This window comes from Pseudorasbora parva, chromosome 2 (assembly GCF_024679245.1).
Source record: "Pseudorasbora parva isolate DD20220531a chromosome 2, ASM2467924v1, whole genome shotgun sequence".
NCBI lineage: Eukaryota > Metazoa > Chordata > Actinopteri > Cypriniformes > Gobionidae > Pseudorasbora > Pseudorasbora parva.
In genome coordinates this window covers 14,347,716-14,373,317 of record NC_090173.1, presented here as the reverse complement: position 1 = coordinate 14,373,317, position 25,602 = coordinate 14,347,716, and the positions used below count along the sequence as shown (strand labels likewise).

General features: G+C 37.5%; 2 protein-coding genes across 9 annotated transcripts in view; one reads left to right on the top strand and one right to left on the bottom strand.

Annotated features, from left to right (window-relative positions):
* The window catches only part of dnm2a (dynamin 2a), a 75,417-nt gene extending 61,729 nt beyond the window's left edge, over positions 1–13,688 (bottom strand). For 5 of the 8 annotated variants that reach the window (XM_067456819.1, XM_067456856.1, XM_067456832.1 and 2 more), the window contains exon 1: positions 13,218–13,688. In XM_067456819.1, coding sequence (XP_067312920.1) covers positions 13,218–13,378 — 161 coding nt within the window. In that variant the 5' untranslated portion in view covers positions 13,379–13,688. The remainder of the gene's footprint in view (positions 1–13,217) is intronic. The other 3 variants (XM_067456824.1, XM_067456804.1, XM_067456840.1) reach the window with 1 other exon arrangement.
* Positions 13,689–14,126: 438 nt separating this feature from the next.
* On the top strand, positions 14,127–23,959 carry qtrt1 (queuine tRNA-ribosyltransferase 1). The gene is made up of 9 exons (XM_067456868.1): positions 14,127–14,818; positions 14,911–14,979; positions 15,613–15,751; positions 17,833–18,027; positions 19,567–19,705; positions 22,060–22,135; positions 23,244–23,353; positions 23,535–23,619; positions 23,715–23,959. The coding sequence occupies exons 1-9, from the start codon at positions 14,537–14,539 to the stop codon at positions 23,865–23,867; spliced, it is 1,248 nt and encodes a 415-aa protein (XP_067312969.1). The 5' UTR covers positions 14,127–14,536; the 3' UTR covers positions 23,868–23,959.
* Positions 23,960–25,602: the final 1,643 nt, after the last annotated feature.

Sequence of the window (25,602 nt, the reverse complement as noted above, 5' to 3'; positions counted from 1 at the left end):
AATGGTAAAGAATTGACTTTTTTTGTGGAAATGCTGCACAATAAGCAGCATATGGTAACACAAAAACACAACTTCCTTTGTGTCATCCAATTCATAATTAATAACTGATGGGTTCAGTTCCACATTTGCACAAAACAGCCCGTGGCGTTATCTGCCTGCCTTACACAAGGTTCACGCTGTGTTCTCGCTCCAGTTTTATACTCCTCCCATAGTGAACACAGCAAAATGAACAACAGCCCCACCTAAAGCAGCCGGCGGAGCCAGATAGCAGAAGTCACGCAGAACAATGACATCAGCCCTGCAATAAACAGCCATGATGGAGGCGCTGGCCTCGAGTCTGTTTAAACCTGCATATCTGGAGAAAGATCTCGAAAATCCAGCTCGGCAGGATGAAATATGACCAACAATCTCAACAACATTGGTCTCATTCTACTTGACATGTTGGCAGATGCGACATGGATTGGGCTAATTAATATGTGTAACTTACTAATGTTTACTGAGCTCTGATTGTGTCCGTGAAATGAATAGTGCTTTTGTTTGTTAATTCCCAGCTGTCTAAATGTTAGTATGGCGGATAAAGGCCTGACAGGAGGTCAGAGAGCGTGCTAAAGCACTAAGGTAACACTGTTCTCATAACGTGCCATGCACTTTTTATTATTATATTTGAACAGACGTTGTTTATCAGACTCGACTTTGCTCCAGAGGCTTTTTATTCAAATATGGTGTCGCCCATGTCCCCAAATGAGCCCTTGCTTCCAGACGGATTCAGAAGGCTATACAATAATGATAGGGGCTAGTGTGAAAGAGTTGAGTCAGCTGACAGAACGGTCACTTGCCTGCATTGGGCCAACGAGCTTATGTTATAACATGTATTTGCGCTCCCAAGAACCTCTCTTATGAAACAAATGCATACAATGTTCAGGATAATGCCGAAGGAGCTAGCCTCACACAGCCAGATATGTATGGTCTATAATCTCAAATATATTTTAGAAATTGAACTATCATAACAGTGTCATTAAGAGGGTCGCAAAATTCTGGGAATTTTCAAGGCTGGAAACTTTCCATGGGGATTAACAGGAATATATAAGAATTAATGGGAATAAACTGGAAATTTGCCAAATTGCAGGTTAGCCTATAACAGGTAATCCGGAGAGAATATCTCCAGTGTCACATGATCCTTCAGAAATCAGCATTTCTGATCAATGATCTGATCATTATCAATGTTGGAAACAGTTGAGCTGATTCTGTTCTCTGATTTACATACACACACTCACCTAAAGGCTTATTAGGAACACCTGTTCAATTTCTCATTAATGTAATTATCTAATCAACCAATCACATGGCAGTTGCTTCAATGCATTTAGGGGTGTGGTCCTGGTCAAGACAATCTCCTGAACTCCAAACTGAATGTCAGAATGGGAAAGAAAGGTGATTTAAGCAATTTTGAGCGTGGCATGGTTGTTGGTGCCAGACGGGCCGGCCTGAGTATTTCACAATCTGCTCAGTTACTGGGATTTTCACGCACAACCATTTCTAGGGTTTACAAATTATTTCCAAAATTAAACGATTAGTTCACTTCAAAATGAAAATTTCCTGATAATGCCGTTCTGTTCTTTTCTCAAAGAAAAGCTTAACTCCAAGTTAGCCATCATTTCTCTTTTTAAGTAGCAGGGAATTCACTGTGAACCGTCGCAACTCTGCCGTCATTATGTTAAGCCCGCCCACCGAATCTATACGCGAATTTCAATTCATTCTGATCAGAGTTTGGTTTTTCAAGCTCACAATCCAATGGAGAGTTGCTAGAAGACATCTAGATGTAGGACGCTAGGGTGCGTCTAGATTTCTATAGGCTAGAACTGTTGTATTCAATCTCACATTAGCAATTATGCAGATATTTAGGAAAAAGGACTCTTAATTGTTTGAAATTGCTAAACTATACCATATGATCATACAAGACAAACCCCATAAAGGGGCATTTTTTGCCCTGATTTCTTGATTTCTAGTGGCATTTTAACTGCATTTTAATTCATCTTGCAGTACATTGTTTCCCTGCATCATGTTCGTAATTAAACTTCTAGTAGTTGTGGAAAGTGAAATCTGAATCACGTTGTTTAAATGTTTTCTCTCGTTGCTTTTGGCTCACTATGGGCTTCTCCCCATTCTTCCCCCTTGACTTTATCAGACTTTATGTCTCCACGTCCCCCCGACTGCCTCATAGACAGTAAAGATTATTTCTGAGCGTCTCCTCCTGTCTATACGGTAATTTCTCAACTGTGCGACAGAGTCGCGTTGGTTATGACGCAATCGTTAGCCTATTTTTACAAAAACAGCTTCTACGGGGCGATAGTGTAAGATACAAGGTGATGGAGCCTTTTATGCATTGTCGTGTTTCTTTAGAAATAAACAGTGGACAAATGGAGTCTTTAAACGCCTCAGATGTAAAGTTATTCACTGTCAAAGTGACGCAAAAATGAATGGGAGTCAATGGGATGCTAACAGCAGGTGATGGCTTGGTTAGCAATGGCAGCCCCTATGGGTGGAACGCTTTCCGAGTGCTAGATTACCCCCTTGGGCAACACTCCACTTGCCGCCCCACAGAACAGAGGGGCGGGGTCATTTATCATTTAAAGCCGTATACACTGAAATGTCTTGGTGAAAACAGAGCTGTTTTTGACCAGGTAAAATTAGTGTTCTTATAATACTAATGAGAGTTTTTAATTAAAGTATATTACAAAGTTTTTATTTAGACACTAAAGAACCATATTAACTTGTACAAAAATGTCATTATATGACCCTTTTAAAGGGAATACAGATGCATTGAAAAACAGGTAGAGCAAGCGTCTCTGAAAGGAACAGAACAGAGTCTCAAAATGTGGATTATTTTTAACTAGCCAGGCCGCTTTGGGGCATATACTAAATAAAAACATTACAAAATGTTTACTAGAAATAAACAAATGAAATCCTTATTGTAGAGTCATGAGAAAGCAAGTGCTGACTAACAGTGCAATAAAAACCAGAAACATAGTTGAAAACCAAGAAAAACTATTTTTTAGGGTTCAGTGCTTTAACTGTAAGTGAACTAAATTAAATCCATGAAAAAAGCCCTCGCTCTGAACAAACTCAATAACCTGGAGCGAGTGAATTCAAATAACACCACCTGTGAGACACAGCCCATTCCAGGAAACTAGTCCTCTGAGTCATCTTACAACTAAAGACTCATAAACAACGTCCAATTAAGTTGACCAAACTCTCACAGCCGCACTAGAACATGCCCACGAGTGCCATGCGAACATCATTTAAATAAGTCTTTCTGATGAAACAAACACTGGATGATTGACCGAGTCTGTGATTAGAAACGAGAGCTTCCAGAAATTCCTGATGAGCAAACAGATGTCAGGTGAACGCTAGTGGTTTGACTCCATTTTGCCTCCCTGAAGGAATGCCCTGCCTCTGTCACACACACAAACATGTTATTTCTACAAGCACACGTGTTTTACTAGCTTATGGCAACACAGGGATGCACGATATCGGCCACCATACTGGCATCCTGTCTTTTTAGGGTCGCATCTTTACGTTTTTGGCTCGTTTACGTGTCTTTGGTCTGTGTTGCGTTCATATATCAAAGTTCGTTTGGAAGCGGACCGACGCCCCTCTTTTCAGGGGTCTCGATCCATTTGTTTGGTGCACACCAGGTTCATTTATTCAAATGAACCGCACTTACGGAGCACTCGCACCAGGGTTCGTTTCAATCCAACCAAATATGCCAAGTGTGAACACCACACCACCTCAAACAGATTCACTAATAAACCATTTAGAGTCGGTTTCATTCAAAATGCATCAATTTGTTTAAAACGCCAAATCTAGCTAAAGACATATTAACATTAAACAAGTTTTATAACTTTTCCAGGCTTGGAAACTCCATGATATTTCCAGGTTTTCCATAGCAATATGAATCCTGTATATTAAAGACAGTGAATGTGAATGGAAAGTCTCTTTCAGGACATGAACCCTACACAAACTTGTGGGTGTGACATGCACATATCAAACAATGATTCACCTGACAACAGAGTAGAAACTGTCACGTAACAGTCACGTGACCGTCAGAGATTTGCGAATGGTAATGAAGTATGATGATGAAGATACCATGCGCATCTTAGATAGGGAAATAAACTACTGGATAACAATAATAATATGAAGTCATGTCGGCTTCAACAGATTCAAACTCAACATGTCTTTTATTAAAGGTGCTGTAGGAACCATTTCAACCATTTAGTGTTAGTGATTTCTTCTAGTTTATGATATGAATTTATCAAAAGAACTAAAGTTTGATTGTTTATTGCTCTTTATTTTCCCTGAAGTCTGCATTTGGCCTCGGAGGAGGGACTGAGGGTCTATAACGGCCACGAGTGCAGTGCTTCCAGAGATGAAATATGGATTCTTCTTTCGTTTGTTTCAATGGAGTTAAAGAACTGTGTTGCTTTTATTTTACTGCTCAACTTCCATCCATAGAGAATAAATAGTGAATCGTCTGTACCTCTTACTGAGGGTGCGTTCACACTTGTAGTTCGGTTAGTTTGGTTTGTTTGGTCCGGACCAAAAAACAAAAACAAAACATATAGTCCTGGTCCGCTTAGCGTTCACACGGGCATTTTTAACAGCAAACCTCAAGTTACCGAACCAAAGGCATAGGGAGACGGACACAACCTGATTGGTCGGCTTATATGACGTAGGAGCTGCTTACCGAACATTCAAAACAATGCTGTGTGCGGATTACACGCGGGCATTTTATGCGTGCACTGTAAATGATTTCTGTTGTTTTCACAGTATTATGCTGTTTTCTCAACAGTGTCTTGCTGTATAACACATTTACATTATGTTACTGTAGATTTTGTTGCTTTCACAGTATTATTTTGTATTTTCAACAGTTATGTATTGTGTACACAGTTCACAGTATTTTACTGTAGATTTCCAGTGCATTCTGGGAAATTATCAGCTACTGTAAATCTAAATACAGCAGTGCAAATTGACCGCGAAAAACACAACACACAATTCTGCAGGTAAAATCGCCTACAAATAAAACATTTTCAGGACTGGGTGACTATTAACAGTCTTCATTTATGTCAGTGGGGGGTGCTGGTGCACAAGAGGCCATTTGAAAGATTTTCTGTCGTGACAGTGCATCATCAGTCTTTTCTGCCGACCTGGAACTTCGTCTGGTAAGTAGCATTTGTATTTATATGGATTCTAATAATTTAAAATTATTTAGAATAGCTGACCACGATTTAGATATTGAATTTATTTCTCAAAATTTTGCTATACGCTGTGTACAATGTAGTTCGGGACATGATACTGTTCATTTAAATACAGTAGTACGAAATGACCGCGAAAAATAACATCAAGCTGCCATTTTATGAAGAAGAACTCTCTTCAGTTCCCTGAGCAACTTTGAGAGCGCAGGCCGCATCGCGTCGTTGTCTCTGTCAGCAAAGTGTTCGCCATAAATATCTGGTTAGTGATGAATCTTTATATATTTTTAATGCAATCAAATGATCAGTAACAGGTTACCGTTAGTTTAAATAAGAACTGCCCACGGCATGTTCTATATTAACGTATGTAAGGCAAGAGCGGATTTCCTTCATGTTGAAAGCTTATAGCCTAACGTTACATGATTAGTAAGGTTAAATGTGATTTATTGCATACTCTTATAAGGTCAGAATAATTTAACATGAATCTTTTTGCCATTTACCAGCGCCTGCGCGTTCATTAGGGTTTGGAATTGAAACTGAAATCTGATACCACAGGTTTGGACTCGGATTATTGTTAAAAAAATTTTTTCGATTGCTCTTATCGATTTATTCGCGCTTATTATCGTGTAAATCACAACTTTATTCTGTACGTCTTTAATGACCTGAACTGGCGATCTGCCAGGACCTTGTGCAGTTGCGCGCTCATTTAAGGTTACCTCAGTCTATCTGGACTGTCTATCTGGACTGAGGGAAGCGTTCAAAAGTCCATTTTTTCCCCAAAGACAAAGCTAGGTGTGACATTTACATTATTGTCTGCTATAATATCGTAATTGTTGTTCTGACTTGGTTACTCAAGTGGGTGGGGTGGGGGACGCATTGAAAGTTTAAAATACGTGATATCACAAAAGCGAGAGAGACGTTTTCCCCAATAATGTGATGATAATTTAATAGATTTTAAACAACAGTCCAAAAAAAATATTAATAAATTACATAAAGTGATAAATTACACTTTAGACATGAGTGTGTCTGTTTTTGCTCTTTTTCTACAAAAAAACGTTTTAACCAAGCCGGAGCAGAGCTTATTAAAGCGACACTGCAGTGTTTTGTTCCTGAATAAATCTGTTTTTGAACGAATCATTTGAGTGAACGATTTAATAATTTATTATTAAAACCGCCACTTGCTTTGTTTCTAAGAGAATCAGCAGTTTTGAACTTGAATGAATAAGTTATAATAAACCACTCAACATGACATATTTGATGCTAACTGCAGTTTTAGTGTGATATTTACCCATGACAAACCAGCCAGGTACTACTAACCCAGCACAGCAAACATATCCTTTTCTAATTTTCAAATAATTATAAAAAACACATTGACAAATGTTAATATCAGACAAAATTATGCTGATTTATGATATTCCGCTGCAATTAATGGCACAAAATTATTTCCCCTAAAAAGGTTTTTTGATTATTAGTTGTATGTCTTGCCACTGATTGATTTGTGCTTATCTTTCGTTGCAGGATTATCAGAAGTGCTGTTGCTCCCACTTTTTCCCTCACCTGGCCTTCATCTTAACCTGTCTATTTTTCTTTTTTTTACCTGTTCAGGATCATTTTTACATGATGAAATGTAACCAGTTGTTCACTGGTTAAATTATACATTTTTCATAAATCTTGTTTTTAATTGTTGTATTATATTACATTATTATTACTAATGTATTAAAAATATGTTTCAAAATAAACAATAAACCTTGTGCAGTTAAAGCTTCAATTGTTCTTTTTCTATTTGCCTTTAAAAGTAAATTTTCTACATATTCTACCGGTTACAAAGCAGCACTATAAAATAAAATAAAAATAACATTTCATAACTGTATACTACTATACAGTATTAATAAAAATCAACAGTGTAATACTGTACTTCAACATGGTAAAAATACAGTAAAATAATGTTTTTAATTTTACGGTATGCTTAATACTACTGTAGTTAGTATTACAGTAATTTTACTGTTGAATAAAATACAGCAACTACTGGATAATTGTTGCCAGTAAGTTACTGTTAATTTGACAATACATTTTTTACAGTGTGTACATGGTATTATTTTTTACCAGAGAACTCGAGCTCATGAAATGTTCACAACATTCAAAACAACGCTGTGTGCTGGATTAAACGCCATCATTTTAAGCTTGTACATGTGGCATTATTTTTACCCGCTGAGAACTCATGAAGAGCTCATAAAATGTTCAAAACATTCAAAACAGTAGCAGGATTTCCTCCGTTGTGCAGAAAAGAGACGGCCGTTCTGTCGTCTGTACCTGCTAATAATGGGCAACACAGGAACTTTGATGAGAAGAGCCAGGTATGCTTTTTGTGTTTTTTCTAGCATTTTCGAAACATGCTCGTCTGACCAAATATTGATTAGGCACTTCCTCGTTGCTCCACGTTTGCCCTCTAACGTTAAAGTTACTCATTTTGGATACATCGATCTTTCCGCGTCGTCAAATCAGCTGCATTATGCGTCTTGTGACATTACGTCCGGTTTTTGGTCCGTTTACATGTCTTTGGTCCGTGGTGCGTTCATATATCAATCGAACCGCACCAGAGTTCGTTTGGAAGCGGACCGAGACCCATCTTTTTAGCGGTCTCGGTCCGCTTGTTTGGTGCGCACCAGGGTTCGGATGGCAGCGTTCAAATATGTTCAAATGAACCGCACTAACCGAGCAACCGCACCAGGGTTCGTTTTAATCGAACCAAACATGACAAGTGTGAACGCACCCTGAGAGAACACACATGCTATCAGTATGTTTTGGGAACATTTCTGGTCTGGAGCTTGACGGTTACCAGCATCAGCAGTTCTATCCATTAGATATGCTTTAGCCTCAGTCAATGAGTGGAAATGTACTTTGATCATCTATTTACTCTTAGCCAATCAGAATCATTCAACCTGCAGTAATGATGTAGCTAGACTTTGAAAAGAGTATAACCGTTGAAAAATTTAATGTATGCAGAGCAAGGCCTACAAACTCCTTGTGAGACCTGAAGCTGGCTTCTGCTGATACAACTGCAAACTACTCTTCAGTAAAATTTGTCTTCTGACTCTTGGTCTTCACTCTTAGGCTGCATTTACACTGAAGGTCTTGATGCACAATTCCGATTTGGTGACACTATCTGATTTTTTTGACGACCCGGTTTTACATCATCTTTTCAAAAGCGACCCGTATGCGATATTTGCATTTGCACTGTACACTGGCAAAACAGCCCAAGACGTTCTTAACCGATGAAAGGAAGTAAAACGAGATATGCAATGGACGCAGACAAAATGATTGCACAATGTTTTGCTGTCTGCACTGTTCCACACATCTTTAAAGGTCGGCAAAACATTTCTCTCGTAAGGCTGAGAAAAAGAGGAGAGCCCTTGACAGGGTTGCCAGGTTTTCACAACAAAACCCGTCCAATTGCAACTCAAAACGGAGTTAAAGTAGCCCAATTCTGCATGAAAACCGCAGACTTGGCAACACTGGCCCTTGATCGCAGTACGTGTCCACCTGAGTTGACGTCATTCGCCTCCGTCCTTTTTTCAATGACGTACGACTCGCATTTACTGGGGAATAGCTGATTTGACCGCTTACATGGCAGACGCAAATGCACGCATCCAAATCATATATGAGTGAGGCCTGAGTCCGATCTGAGGATATTGGAATTCATGGTTTTTTTTCCTGCTTACACATTCACATTTCATATCTGATTTGTGCCACATGAGAGGAAAAAATTGGAATTGGGTCACTTGAATCATGCACTGTAAATGGAGGCCTTAGAGGGCTAGTTCACCCCAAAATGAAATTGATGTCATTAATTACTCACCCACCCTAATGTCGTTCCACACCTGAAGACCTCAGACACAGTTTAAGATATTTTATATTTAGTCACATCTAAGTGTATGCACACTATACTGTCCATGTCCAGAAAGGGAATAAAAACATCATCAAAGTCGTCCATATGAGAGATCAGTTTATTAGAATATCTTGAAGCATCCAAAATACATTTTGGTCCAAAAATAACAAAAACTACGACTTTATTCAGCCTTGACTTCTCTTCCGCGTTTGTTTTTAAACCTCAAATAAAGATTCGAACGGTTATGAATCAGCGGATTGAGTCATGATTCGGATCGGCAATGTCATGTGATTTCAGCAGTCTGACACGCGAACTGAGTTTTTCGTGACATTTGAAGAATCGACATAGGATACGCTTAAGTTAAATGGAAAAGCATTGTGTCGATATTTGCACAAAATGGTAGATAATATTATATATACACACACACACACACACACACACACACACACACACACACACACACACACACACACACACACACACACACACAAACCAAGTATAAAATAAAAGGGTTAGTTCATCCAAAAATGAAAATTTATGTACATGACATTCTTCTTTCAGACAAATAAAACCAGTTATATTAAAAATGTCCTGGCTCTTCCAAGCTTTGTAATGGCAGTGACTGTTGGGTCATTTTTGAAGTCCATAAAAGTGCATCTACCCATTATCGGGCGGAGTGTGAGTGTGACCCCTGAATAAAACGGTTACCTTGAGGCGTGCCGGGTGACGCTTTTCCCGTATAACTGCTCCACACGGCTCCGGGGTTTAATAAAGACCTTCTGAAGCGAATCGATACGTTTGTGTAAGAAAAATATCCACATTTAAAATTTGATTGTAAATTATCTAGTTTCCCGCGAATCGGCTTTTATTTTCAATTTATGGAAAAAGTAGCCCCTCTCGTAGTTCAACATGCTTATGTTACGTCTGACGACATTGGACACCAGTTACGCTCGGCAGACGTAGTGTAAGTATTTTGAACTGCGAGAGGGGCTACTTTTTTTTTTTCATATATTTTTTTAAGAAAATATATGATATATAAATATAACAAATTTGTCTTAAATACATTGAATATATATCGAATTATAATAATTATACACAGTACACACACGTGTGTATATATATATATATATATATATATATATATATATATATATATATATATATATATATATATTATGAAACACAACACAAAGTTTTCTTTTGGATGCAATTAATTGCGATTAATCGTTTGACAGTCCTTCGACTCACGATGACACCCTACGTCAAACGGATTGGCTGAACCTGGTATAAGATGCCAAATAGCTTTACCTAATGGTTTATGTCTAACTTCTACTGCCAGTTCCAACACTGATTGTTGATACTGTAATGGACAAACCTGCTCAACCTGACTATGAAATCCGAGGTAATGTTGCTATGCATCCTTTGTCACCAGGAAAACTTGACACCTCTAGGGATGTTAATGCAGGACAATATCATTGAGAAACATCGCTTCTTTTGCAAGGATATCAGATAAAGCCTGCTTTTATCATGCACCCTTCTCTTGCTGCATTTTAACTCAAAATCCACCAAAATATTGTTAAAAATCCATCGACCAAACTGTCAGGACATTTCAGAATTACAAACGGCAAACCTTCTATGCTAATAATCTCAAAACTGATAAATATTCTGGCAGACATATCCGTCTTTCGTGACTAATCAGCTTCATTGATGAAGAAAATCTCCCAAGAGACGAACGTCTGCATCTACGGGAAATTGAAACTAAATTTCAGCCAATCAGTTTGACTCATATTCTGTCCTCTGCTAAACATCACGAGAAAATTCATCCAAATTGGACCGGAGACAGAGCAGCCGCACATTAGGATGACTGCGGGAGGAAATGAACACAGGAAGGTGCAGCTCATAATGCAAAAGGAATCAAGTAACAAACATCTCCACATCAGACAGGGTTTGAACGAGAGGCCTTTCAGAGCTGGAGCTGGAGCCGGCCGTCTGATATCATACAGGTGTGGCGCCAGTGACCTATGAATACTGCAAAACAGGCGGTTACACCAACCACAAAAACTCAAGGTCAGGTGGAACAGGACGGTGGGAAATCACTCTCAACTGTAAACATTACACTTTATTTTCACAAGATAATAGCTTGTTCACCCCTCAGAAGTGATTTGAAATGCAAATATACTGCACTATCTGGATCCTTTAATAATGAAATATTGTCCCCTTAATAATCTAAACGTAGCATGCAGAACTCTGTGGCTCGTACGAGTGAACTGGTCAAATATGAGCTATTTTTTTTAATCATTGTGATATTTAAATTAAAAAAAAAAAAAAATTGTGTTGATAATGGCCATTGCTGTAGTGCTTAAAAACCACCTTCGCCTTACTCTAAAGTGAAAAAATGCTGATATTATTTTAATTGAAAACATTTGTACATAATGTACTGTCTATAAATGATCCTGATTTCAATTGAATAAAATTATGCATACACGAATGAGAAATTAATTTATAAAACCTTCAAAAGTAAACATTACAATGATTTACGGCAATGAGATACAAAGGCTAGTTTTAAAACCATTGCTATTTTTAATGAATTTAAATAGCATTGATCATAATTTTCATTATTGTAATGCAAAAAAAAAAAAAAAAAAAAAACGAATTCTCATGGCTGTAATTACAATGATTACCGTAATGATAGCCTAGTTTTAGGACCATTGTCATTTTTAATGAACTATGTTCTCTTTTTTGTTTTTCAATAATGATCATAGTTATCATCACGGAAATGAGGAAATGACATGTATGTGTAATTTAAATAGCAACTAAAATAACTCATTTTCATGAATGTATAATATTTATATATTACGTAAAGTATTTATTATGTGACAATTATTCTGGTTTTAAAAAAATAGTATTACAATAATAAAAATCTAATTCAAAAGAGCTTAAAAAGCAAGTAAACATTAAAATTATGCATTCAAACAATAGCCATTTTTTATGAATTATGTTTTTTTTATAACAATGGTCATAATTATCATCACTGCAAGGAAGAAATTACAATTATATTTTATTAAAATTGCAATTTAAAAAGAAATATGTAGATGTGTATTACCATAATACATCAAAAGCTATATTTAGAACCAATAATAAATTATGATTTTCTCGTGAATGTAATGCAGATACAGGTTTTTTTTTTTCTCTTTTTTTTAAATAATAATGGTCATAATTCACATCACTGCAATGAGGAAATGGTATTTATGCGTTTTATGAAATTATAAATTGCAATTTAAATAGAAATACAGCATATTTAGAGGTGTAATTACTACAAACATAAGTGTATTGCAATAATACAGTTATTAAACTCTCCAAAATAAATAATTCTGGCATTTTACAGTAATAATAACTTGAGTGCAATGTACTTAGTTCTCCTGAAAATAATGTCGCTATGGAAAAAGTTTGTTGCATTAACCATGGTGGTGACACTGTTCTCTGAGACACCTCAAGCAAATATCTCTATAACAGATAGTAATCCTTTACAACCATATTATATCCTAAAAATACAATGTTATTACTACCTGAAAGAATTACTCAACCGTGTTAAGAGATTTTACAAGGACACGCACACACATGACGTCAGTGTCAGTTTACCACACATTTTCAACACATTACCACTTTAAACGAGGAAATGACTTTGACGGCTTAAGACACAACAATGAATATCTTAGAGGTTTTGATTTCCCTTTAAGGCAATTCAACTCTCAAGGTTGACACTAGGGCTATAACTTCATCTGTGTGTGTATGTGTTTGTGTGTGCAATGCACTGTGCCGCCAGCTTCCCCTTTTTGCGCTGCGCTTCCACTTACGCCCAAGTCATTTCAATGAATGAAGACGAGCGTCAGCTTACGTCAACTGCGTAACTCACATCTGTGAATGACACCCTATCCAACTGAATCGAGTAGAAAAACGCAGCTGGAAAGTGATAAACGAGACATGTATCCTCCTATTAAGTTAGATATTAATGAATGTAGCAAGCTGAGCTTTTGCATGCGGTCGAAGTCAAACCAAAATGAGAAATGGGTGACATGGTAACCAACCTGCCGACGAAATTTTCCAGCACGGAGCTTTTTCCGGCGCTCTGTCCTCCGACTACGGCTATCTGCGGCAGATCCAAGTTACAACTTTGGCCAATGGAACTGAAAGCATCTTGGAGTTTATTGATCAGGGGGATCAAATCCTCCATCCCCCGGTTGCCCATGGTTTCTGACCGTCTCTCAGCGCGCAGGAACGGGCTCGCGGCGGCACGGCGCTCGGGTTACTTTCAAGTGTTCAATTTCCACCCTTCAAACACTTCCAGATCAGTCCGTCAAAGACAAATAACTCATGAATCACTCGCTGACAGGCTGACGGCGCGTATCACGGCGCATTCGTTAAGATCCGTGTTGTGATCTGAGGAAGGATCAATCATTCGTAAACTCACAAAACAAAACTTCTCGCTATCATCCGGTCAGGCGACATCCGACCTCCACCGGTGACGCGAGTCCCGCCTCCTGTCAACCGATTTCGTGCTATCGGATTGGTCCGAGAGAGCGCTTCCTTGTGTGCTCTGTCTTTTGATTGGCGCGCTCTTCGTCTCTGACTCAAACAGCGGAGGATTGCTATTGGACGGCTCAAATGTCAATTTGGTTTCAATGAAAATAAAATTGTCAACGTTGCAATAGTGTTCAGTAAAAACAATTAATAATTGTATTAAATGGCGAATATACAATTACTTTAAGATTAACATGAGTAAATGAACCATACTACAATTTTAATAATTTGTATCATATTTCGTCCCATGAGAACATAATGAATACATAATTTTGGGTCTTTTGTTTATTATCTAGTAAAAAAAAAAAAAAAAAAAAAAAAAAAAGTGAACATGTTTAAGTGGAGTTCAGACAATCATGCAACGATTTTGGATTCTGATCTTGTTTCTGTCATGTCTTGTTACGGGAAGTCCGACTCATTTTCGCGAATCGGTTCTTCTAAACACTTCGTTCAAAACAACCATTCAATAATTATTTTACGTAATTTCCCGCAAATTTGCCGTTTACAGCGGATTGGTTTGTATATCCATGGTATTTGTAGAAAAACTGTGTAGCAAACACATGGTTAATTCGTGGTTCTGGTACATTAAACATGTTTCTATTACAATTTAGTAAAAACTGTGGTTAATTTTCGTAAGGGTGTGTTTATGTGATTTATTGTTGGCACATTTTACCCAAGGAAACAAACTAATAATTTAAAATACATAATTAATGTATTAGACATTTTTAGAAAAATACGGCTTGCTGAATCAATCATTGGAGTATAGGCTCTTCTTGATGACTCGCTGTTGTTTTGAATCGGATCTTTTGATGAATCGCTATTCAAAATGGCTGCGCCCATAAACAACAGCACACATGAGTGTAAAGACAGTATGGCATCAATAAAGGCTGTATCCTCTGCTGCTCCTCTTGTTCTTCGTATCGTCGCGGAGTGTCCCGTGAGCAAGGCGAGAGCTTGCACTCTTACTCTGCCCCACTGCGCTGTAAACACCCCGGTGTTCATGCCCGTGGGCACCCAGGGTACCCTGAAAGGCATCACTGTAGACCAGCTGGAGGATCTGGACTGTCAGATATGCCTGGGGAACACTTATCATCTGGGCATGAGACCGGTATGTGAGAGGAAATACTTCAAATTGTTTTAGTGTTTCATCAGAACCAAAACACTATGTTTAAAACTTACTTAACTGCTTTGTCCCAACAGGGTCCTGAGTTAATAGAGAAAGCCAATGGATTGCACGGATTTATGAAGTGGAATAGAAATCTCCTTACGGTAATTATTACTTTATTCCCAGACACCAAAATTACTAGTAAGAGTAAAATGTGGGAAGCATGGTTTGTGTTATTCTCTTTCTAATGCAGATTTGGCAGAAGTGTCTATTCGAAGAAATCATAGAAATAGTAAAGACTTATAAAGAAAAGAAAAAAAGTCACCGTTTTCACATTTACATGTATGCATTTAGCAGATAATTTTATCCAAAGCGACTCTCAAAAATAAGTTGTTGTTGTTTACATAGTGAATATACAAAAATATTTCATAGACTACATAATGTTTTATTGAAAACATTTGCATACTGATAATTAATTTAAAAAATACTATTTCTTCCAAATATTGTTTTTGCGTATACAAATGGAAATCTGTTGCAGCAATTCTCAGCAAGTAACTATGAGTGCAAATACATGGTTCTCACATTTTTTTGACACAAATGAAGGCCACCGGTTGTCCAACACAACATTTGACTCACAACAGACTGGACCATCTGACCAATCACAACAGAGTCTTTAAACAAACTCTTTGAGAAATGAGGTGATGTGTAATGTATATTATTAGAAAATTGAAGTGTTTTTTGCATGTAAACCTGTTTTAGGAGAATTCTGTATTTCACCCCCAAATTTCTTCTAATAGGACAGTGGCGGGTTCCAGATGGTGTCTCTGGTGGAGCTGTCTGAGGTGACGGAGGAGGGCGTCACGTTTCGTTCCCCTTACGATGGAAAGGAAATCATGCTCACCCCTGAGCAATCCATCGCCATACAGAACAGCCTCGGTCTGTAAAATATAATTTAACATTATTGCTCAATTCATGTGGATTAATTTTACAATCTCTTAATGAACTTTTGAAGCGTCAGTTTTGGGTGAATAAACCTTAAATGGAGGGATGGAAATCTTAATTTTCTCATCTGTGTTCCAAATATGAACGAAAAAGTCGTATGGGTTTTGAAGAATTTTCATTGTGAAAATACAAAAATATATATATTAAAAAAAAAATTATATATATTTTTGTACATTTTTATATATATATATATATATATATATATATATATATATATATATATATATATATATATATATATATACATATATATATACATATATATATATATATATACATATACATATTTATATACATATATATATAGATATACATTTATTATTGTTAAAGGGGCACTATGTAGGATTTTTGCAAAATATCCAAAAACCACCAGGCCAGTGTTACAATATCCCAAATGTTTCCAATTATTTGTAAATTATGAGAAAATTGCTACTCTAAACAAGGAGCCGGGACGTCTGAGGGAGTCGCCTGTCAATGGCGTCATATCTGCGTTACTCTCGGTTTCTGGTTTTATTCGGCAGAAGTGCTTTCCTCTTAGCAGTGTGATCAAGTGTCACAGCAGCCGCTGAGCGAACGCACAGAGTAACGTCATAACATCATTTTAAACACACTTAAATGTGTCTAATATGATAAACAGAGCTGCGTTACCTCATACTCATGACCGGAAAAGAGGAAATGGCGCCGGCGACTGTGTCCCGTCATAATAAAAGTCCCGCTGCTCGCGAGGCGTGTGTTTGTGTATCAATCGCTCCAGCGGCCTTGCTCAGCTCCTCAACACTCGGTCCTGCTCTGCTTCACACTACAGTAACGTTAATAATCACATCCATCAACATAATTTCTGCCCGAGTCTAATCTCTATTCTTCTCCACCGGCTATGAGGTGAAGACCGCATGTCCCAAGATTCTGAGCTCAAACTTGCCGTCATCAAACTACGCCTTGTTTTGAAGATGCACCATCTAGCCGACGAAAAAATGACAGTGCGGCTTTAACTTAATGTACTAAAATAACTTTTGAAAATAAAAAATAAATGTCAAAAACACAACATAATTACTAAACCTTTAAATTTAAAATAAAAATGGAAAACATAAATATAATAACTAGGGCCGGGACTCGATTAAAAAAATTAATCTAATTAATTAGAGGCTTTGTAATTAATTAATCGAAATTAATCACATTTTAATTGCATATAAATATTTGACCTGAGAACAATGAGAAGTAATTTTTCACATGTATTTTTAGTATACCATTGAATAATGACTGAATACATAAGCTTAATCAACAAAATATTGTTTATTTATTTCAGTCCAGCAGACCAGCGCAATGTTTGCCATTATGTGTAGCAATACGCATATTTGTGATATTTGAGGCTCGATGTGCTGCGGTGATACGCTAACTCCTTGTTGTATAGCTTGCTCACAACCACGCTCTTGGCGACGCTTCCATTCTTTCGTTTTTTAAAACAAAATTCCCCATCCACGGGGCCAAGCAAAGCAGTCTCATCAGCTTCTTCGTTCATGTTCACTCATGCCCTGCGTCTCAATCAGCTCCCTAGTTCACTAGTCAGGGCACTGATCAGGACATAAGGCAATGGGCTGACTCCCTGATCAGTGCCCTGACTACTGAACTAGGGAGCTGATTGACACGCACCCATGGTTTGTTGTTATCGTGACTCCGGAGCGCTAGTTGGTGTTCCAGTATAATCGGTCCGTCGAAACTCATTCATTGAAAAACGTTCCGCGTGTGCTTAATTTTTTTTTTTTTTTTTTTTTTTGCCTTATTAATTATAAATTAACGCGTTAAAGTCACGTAATTAATTAATCTTAATTAACGCGTTAAAGTCCCGGCCCTAATAATAACAAAGTCAAAATAGTAATAAAAACTCGTACATAACCTAGTATTTACTAGTATATAGAACCTTTTTAGATTATGTATAGTACATAGTGTATGTGAATGATGCTAAAACGACGAGTCGTGTTGCTCTCCACTCTGATGCCTGTTGAAATGTGTGTGTGCAGGTTCAGACATCATGATGCAGCTGGATGACGTGGTCAGCAGTACGGTGAGAGGCCCGCGGGTGGAGGAGGCCATGCACCGCTCCGTGCGCTGGCTGGACCGCTGCATCACGGCCAATAAGAATCCAGATCGACAGAACCTGTTCGCCATTATTCAAGGGGGGCTTGATGCCAAACTGCGGAAGGCCTGTTTAGATGGTGAGCGCTGCAGGACAGCAAAAGTCTGCCTGTCACAATTGAGTGGCATTAGTGCGACAGCACATCAATAAAACCATTAAAATACATGAACATGTTTGGGGTCGGTAAGAATAGTTTTAAAGACATTTGGCAAAGACACGTTAAAGGTGGCGCCGACTGAAATTACTTGAACTACTACTAAAAACGGAAATGGCGCCGCGACTGTGTTCCGTCATAATAAAAGTCCCGCTTCTCGCGAGGCGTGTGTTTGCGTAACAATCGCTCCAGCAGCTGTGCTCAGCTCCTCAACACTCGGTCCTGCTCTGCTTCACACTACAGTAACGTTAATAATCACATTCATCAACATGAGTCCTATCCTGATTCTTCTCCAGCGGCTGTGAGATGAAGACCAAATGTCCCAAGATTCTGAGCTCAAACTTGCTGTCATCAAACTACGCCTTGTTTTGAATAGACGCCCTCTAGCGGATGGAAAAGTTACATAGTAGACCTTTAGTTCGATCAAAAGTGACAGTAAAGATGTTTATAATATTACAACATATTTCTATTTCAAACAACTTTATTCATCATAGAATCATTTTAACAAAATTATTAAGCAGCAGCTGTTTTCAACATTATCTGTTTCCATCCAAAGTTGTGGCTTTAACTTGGAATATTGTGTAAAATGTTTGCGAACAGAGCAGCGTTCCCATCCCATGCGTTCAGGACAACAAACTCATCACTTTCTGGGAAACTGGCACTAAATATAAGTAATAAAAATGGAAGTTGCTTTAAAAAGTTATGTTTCTTTAGCTAAGGCATTTCGGAACAACCAAACCAATATTTGAGATGCTGTGCGAGGAAATTGGTCTGATTTATTATGATTTTATTATGATTTATTTCTATTTATTTTGGTAAATACGTTTGCATCGTAACTTATGCGCATGTCGTCTCATCAGATTTAAAATGGTCCGCGTCGATTGAGCGCATATGTTTTTTATCTCTCCATTTCCATCCAATGTTTTTTGTTGCAATATCCCAAAATTTGCATACAAACCGGTATGGAAACAACTATCAATAATACAAATAAATGTTTCTTGGGCAGCAAATCAGCATATTATATTGATTTCTGAAGGATCATGTGACCCTAAAGTCTAATAATGCACAAGAATAAATCAAGAATAAATAATGAATCACATTTTACAATATATTACAATAGAAAACTATTATTTTAAATTGTAATATTTCGCAATATTACTGTTTTGGCTGTATTTTTGATCACACAAATGCTGCCTTGGTGAGCTTAAAGACTACAATGAAATGTCTGAATGTCATGACATAAAAGACAAAATATCAAACTAAGTAGTCTCTATATTATAACAGAAAAAAAGAAAATTCTCAGAACGAACTTAAATTGTCTGAACCATTTTTAATGACTTTTTAGCAGCTGGTTTCAGTCACACTATGAACGTGATCCACTAGCGTTACACTCACAATCCTGAAGCATTAAACTTATCTGTGCTCCACCTTGCTAGAATTTTCCCTTTCTGTTCCTTCCCTCAGAAATGACAAAGCGTGACGTGCCTGGCTTCGCCATTGGTGGTTTGAGTGGGGGAGAAGAAAAAGACGACTTCTGGAAGATGGTGACTCTCAGCACAGACCACCTCCCCAGAGAAAAGCCCCGCTATCTCATGGGAGTCGGGTAAGACACACTTCCTTTGAGACTGTGCTTGTGCTTTCGTTTAATAAATACACTTTTCCTTATTTGTGAGCGGGGCTTGACATTAACACCCGCCAACCCACAGAATTTGTGCTCAGACCCAAAGTGCGCGCCTTGTGCTTTAACAGTCAAATGCACAAAACATTATGTCAAAATTGTGAGTATTCACATAAACACAGTTAGTTATGTTTTAAGTAGGGCTGTCAAGCGATTCAAATGTTTAATCAAATTAATTACATGTGGTGATTAATTACCGTATTTTCGGCACTATAAGCCGCACCCGATTATAAGGCGCACCTTCAATGAATGGCCTATTTTAAAACTGTTTTCATGTATAGGGCGCACCGGATTATAAGACGCATAGAATAGAAACTACTGCAGTCAAACGTTTGACTGGGTTTGCGTTATGCATCCACTAGATGGAGCTATGCTAAGGGGAATGTCAACAAAACAGTGAGACAAACTGACTATTCGCACGGGACTAGTATTATCTGGGGACCTCTGGTGATTTGTAATTATTGCAGAGACTGTCTGTGATCTTAATCCCGTGCGAATCGGCCATATCTGTAATTTGTAAAGTAAAAATTCCCCCGCAAATTACCTACCATATTTCGCTGAACACCGAGGTCCTGTGGTAATATTAGTCCCTTGCGAATCGGCATCTCTGTGATTTGGCCAGGATTAGGCGGATCGTTTATCATTTTTGCAAGGTTTTTTTTTTCCTGTGCGCATTTCTATCTTTATCTTTCACGAAGAATGGAGGCTGCATTCATTATGCGCACCGCACGGATTATACTTTCACTTGAATGAGTACCAATTTGGGAGCAAATTGCTTGAATGGTGTGTTTATTATTAACATCAATACTATTCTTAATGAAAAGCATAACAACAGAACAGTTCAATGACAAGCTTGCTTAAATGGGCGCTTTTACTTTTAGCTTTGAAACTCAGTCTTCCGCCGTATATTGTCAGCTTCTCACTCGTGATGAATGAAATCTGACTCCTGCCGCTGGTCTGTACTCAGTTCAGTTTTTAATTGTAGCGTGTTCTCTAACTGAACGAAATAATTTGTATTACTATAAAACTATCAAAACGATATCGATACGACTGTTTATGATTTCATACAGCTATAACGAAAAAACATTTACAAGTCCTGACATCATATCCGGGAGAAGTCAGTAAATTTGAGTAAAATCACAGGGTTTGCTTATCCCGTGCGAATGAGCCATGCAAAACTCAGATGTGGGGGAGAAATTTCTAAATCACAGAGGTCCCAGATACTAATCCCATGCGAATAGGGCTTAAGTCAAACTTTATTAAGCGTTCTGACAACTCTGTTAACTCCCATGGTAACGTTGTTCAAACGTTGATGTGCATATTAACAATATCTCCCAGCCTTGGTAATCTTTTGGCAGTTGCTGCGAGACGGTAGTTCGTTTGCGTATGGAGAGATTACGTCTTTTCATAAAACGAAAGCACCAAGAAGGACCGCCTCGAAATTCATCGATGTTCATGCCCCGTACTAGTGCTGTTGCCTTCATTCAAATAGTGACTGTAGAGACGCGGTGCGGCTTTGTAGTTTACCAGTCGTACTGAAACATTGTATTATTATTAAATAGTTTTTATTGGTTTTTCATACTGAAACATTTTGACAGAGCGCCTTGATCCATATATAAGTCGCTCCGGATTATAAGGCGCACTGTGTTTTTTTGAGAAAATTAAAGGCTTTTAAGTGCGCCTTATAGTGCGGAAAATACGGTAATCAAATGAATTGTAAATGAACCTTTAAATGCATACCTCAGATCTTTAGTGACCCAGGACGTCATTCATTACCCTCATCCTCATTCGCACACTTGCTATTCCAGACAGGAAAAACAGCAGAAGTGTAATATAGCGCTCATTAATTATCATGATGTAAATATGAGAGTAAATATGAGTCTTTCTAACTGCATGCTATACTGAATACGGGGGAAAGTGTTACATGATTTAATAATTTTAACGCATTTTTTAACCATAATTCATCTAAAGCCCTAGTTTTAAGTGAACGTAAACAGTTGAGAAAGTAAACGCATGGGTAACAGTATATTGGATCCGTGTGTCATGTCTTAAAGTGACAGCAGCCTAATAAACCTGCTGCCAAATTATGAGATGATAAAAATCTACGTGGCAGATTTTCCCATGGTATTGATGTCGAAATTGTGGCCAGTGAAAATGCTGAGTGGCTAGAAACTTTGGAAAACAACTAGCCACAGTGGCTGGTGAGCAAAAAAGTTAATGTCAAGCCCTGATTGTGACTGAGTATTAGTTGTTAATTGTCTCCTTGCTGTGTGTTTTAGCTATGCGCTAGACCTGGTGGTCTGTGTTGCCTTGGGCTGTGATATGTTTGACTGTGTTTTCCCAACCCGGACAGCAGTAAGTGTTAGATTTCTGTTGACTTCCCTTTCTGTAAGGCTAACGTTTGGGGTCTGTAAGAGTTTTTTTTTTAACCCTTGTGTGGTGTTCATATTTTTGTTACTCAGCCAGTGTTCGTGGGTCTGATGGACCCGCTGCATTTTTGGGTTTTTAAATTCAACAAAATCAAAAATGTTATGTTAAAATACTCAACAGATGTTTAGTTCATCCCAATTACAAGCAATATAAACAACATATATGGTTAATATTTTCTCTTTACCTTTGTTAGATCACATTTAAGAATTGCAACCTCGTGTGAGAACGGCAGGGGTAGAAACAGAACTCACTCTTGTAGCTTCTCTCTCACACTTACACCCAATCTCTCTCTCTCACACACACACACACACACACTCATGCGCACACATACACACACACACAACCATAACACACACACACGCAACCACCCAAAAAACACCATTTAGTATGTTTTAGTATGAGGACACAGATATCGTCAAAAACCATGTTTAGGTTGTTATACCCATGTCATTATACACATTTGTGTCCTCATAAACCATGTACATGAACATACACACACACTAACAGCAGGCCCTGACAGGAGGAGGACAGAGTAAAGGTACACAGGACCTACAATTCCCACACTTTTATGAGCCCCGGGTCCAGTGGACCCGAACATCCTGTGTGTAATATAAATGTTTGAAAAAATAATTAATCATATCATTTTTCTTTCGATAAAAAAGGAAAACGGGTCCAACAGACCCGAACACCATACAAGGGTTAATGTCTTTGAAATAAGTCTCATCTAGGCTGTATTTATTTGATCAAAAATACAGTAAAACGGTAATGTGAAATCTTACTAACATTTTAAATACCAGTTTTCTATTTGAATATATCGTAAAATCGGTTCACAAATATGTGAAAAATGTGTTTTTTGAACATTCAAGCATGAAAACATATTCTAGTAGAGCCCCAAAAACAAAATCATGACTCAAAATCAAGGGCATAATAGGCTTTAAGGCTTTAGAACTGTGTAGAAATACTTGGATAAATGTGTACTATAATCTTGTCAGTGTTTCTCGGATTTTAATGAGTCAATGTCTGGTTGTTTCAGAGATTTGGATCCGCTTTGGTTCCCTGGGGATCTCTGCAACTCAAACAGAAGCAATATGCGAAAGACTTTCAGCCGATTGATCCTGACTGCCAGTGTCCCACATGCAAGAGGTACGGACATCTGTCTGGAAATTAACTGGCTAAATCGTTGGTTTAATATGCTGATGTTCAGCTGTCAGCTGTGCTTTGAGGAAAATGTTTTGATCCAGACATGTGCTTATCCTAAACAAAATCTCTACTTCAAAACCTAAAAATGATTGTGAATGAATTTTCTTCGTCTCGACACTGACAGACACAGTCGGGCTTACCTTCACGCCCTGTTCAAGAGCGACACAGCAGCCATGCATCACATCACCATCCATAACATCTCTTACCAGGTAATTGTCAACCGTGGTGTCAAATGTACTACATGTTGTTTAAATACAGTATCTGTTACCATTGCTGTGGCTTAATTTCCTGCCGTCCACATTAGCTCACGCTCATGCGTTCAGTGCGTCAGAGCATCATAGATCAGAGGTTTCCTGAGTTCGTGAAGGCATTCATGAAGAGGATGTTCCCGTCCCGTGAGCAGTACCCCAGCTGGGCTGTAGAGGCGCTGCAGTCAGTCAATATCACCCTCAGCTGAGACGCCCACATCAGGGGACATGAAGAGAAGAGAAAGACGTGCTGTTTTTAATGGAAATATCCCTGTTTTGTAAATAAAAGCTTCTTTTTTTATTTCCGTCTTTTCACCAAAATGATCATATGTGGTGTGTTTGTATGTAATATATATATATATATATATATATATATATATATATGTAATATATTATATATATATATTTTTTAGAGAGAGAGAGAGAGAGAGAGAGAGAGAGAGAGAGAGAGAGAGAGAGAGAGAGAGAGAGAGAGAGAGACCATTTTAAACTGCATTTCTTGTGATCATTTTATCATTAATTTTATCAATATAGTCTTGTTTAGTTTAACCATAAATACTATTATGGGATTTCGTATACATGTAGGCTATATTATATACAGTTGAAACATTTTGAATTGGGAAGTTTAATGTTGTTGAAAAAGTATCTTATGCGGCATTTATTTTATCCAAATTCAGTAAAAACAATAATATTGTGAAATGTTAGATATATATATATATATATAATGTGTATATATATAATGTGTATATATATATATATATATATATATATATATATATATATATATATATATATATATATATATATATATATAATGTATTATACAAATGCATACATTATATATATATATATATATATATATAATATTATATATATATATATACAAACACACACACATACAGATTTAAATAACTTATTTGAATATAGGCCTATTGTAAAATATAATTTTCTGTGAATATTCAGTGTCACATGATCCTTCATAAATCATTCTTATATGCTGATTTGATGTACAAAAACATTTCAAAGTTCAATACAGGTGTTCTGCTTAATATTTATGCAGAAACAAAGTTTTCTTTTATGGATTTGGCAATGAATAGGGAGTTCAAACAGCATTTATTTGAAATAGAAACTTGGTGTAACATGGTTACATCCGGTGTAACGTAATGATTAATAATTTAATGCATTCTTGGTACATTATGTATTATAATAACTTATTATATTATAACTTAGTACCGACCCCAACAATTTGAACAGTATTGTGCGTAATCTATATTGTTTAATATCATAACCTTATTACCCTTTACATGAATGTTCTTTATTGTGTTTTACTGGCATGATGAGAATGTTCGCCTCCACTGAACAGTTGTGTCTGAAAAGAGCCTCAAAACCTTTAAACCTCGAGGTTATGCTGTATGAATCCTTCCAGTCGCAAAGCAGGGGAGATTCATTGGGCTTCTCCCACAGGCAGCCACTAAGGGGCAGAGCGCTCAAGATCTCACTGTGGATTATTGACGGCATCATCTGAGACTCGATTCTGTTCCAGTGGAGAAATCCAATGTGACAACGCAATTAATTTGACTCCAGCGTGGAAATCTGACTTCTTTGATTTTGATTAGGTAATTATGTTAACTGCATACATGCGGTTAAAGCATGTCAAACACTGCAACAGGTGCCCCCCTCCACTTTGTGTGTAAATTCGATCATGCGTTATTTTTGGTAAAGCTGATGTGAAATTAATCAATTATATGGCAGGATTTTAATTACAAAACTGCTTTGTTATTGACAGTGAGCTTTGATTGACGTCTCAGAGCTATGCATTTTTACAACGCAGCATTAGTACTTCAGACGCCTTGCAAGTATCTGAATTATAAATGAACTTCCCCACCCCTAAAATAGCAATCAATACTAGACAATTGTGAAATAATGCACTGCAGCAATAACTGG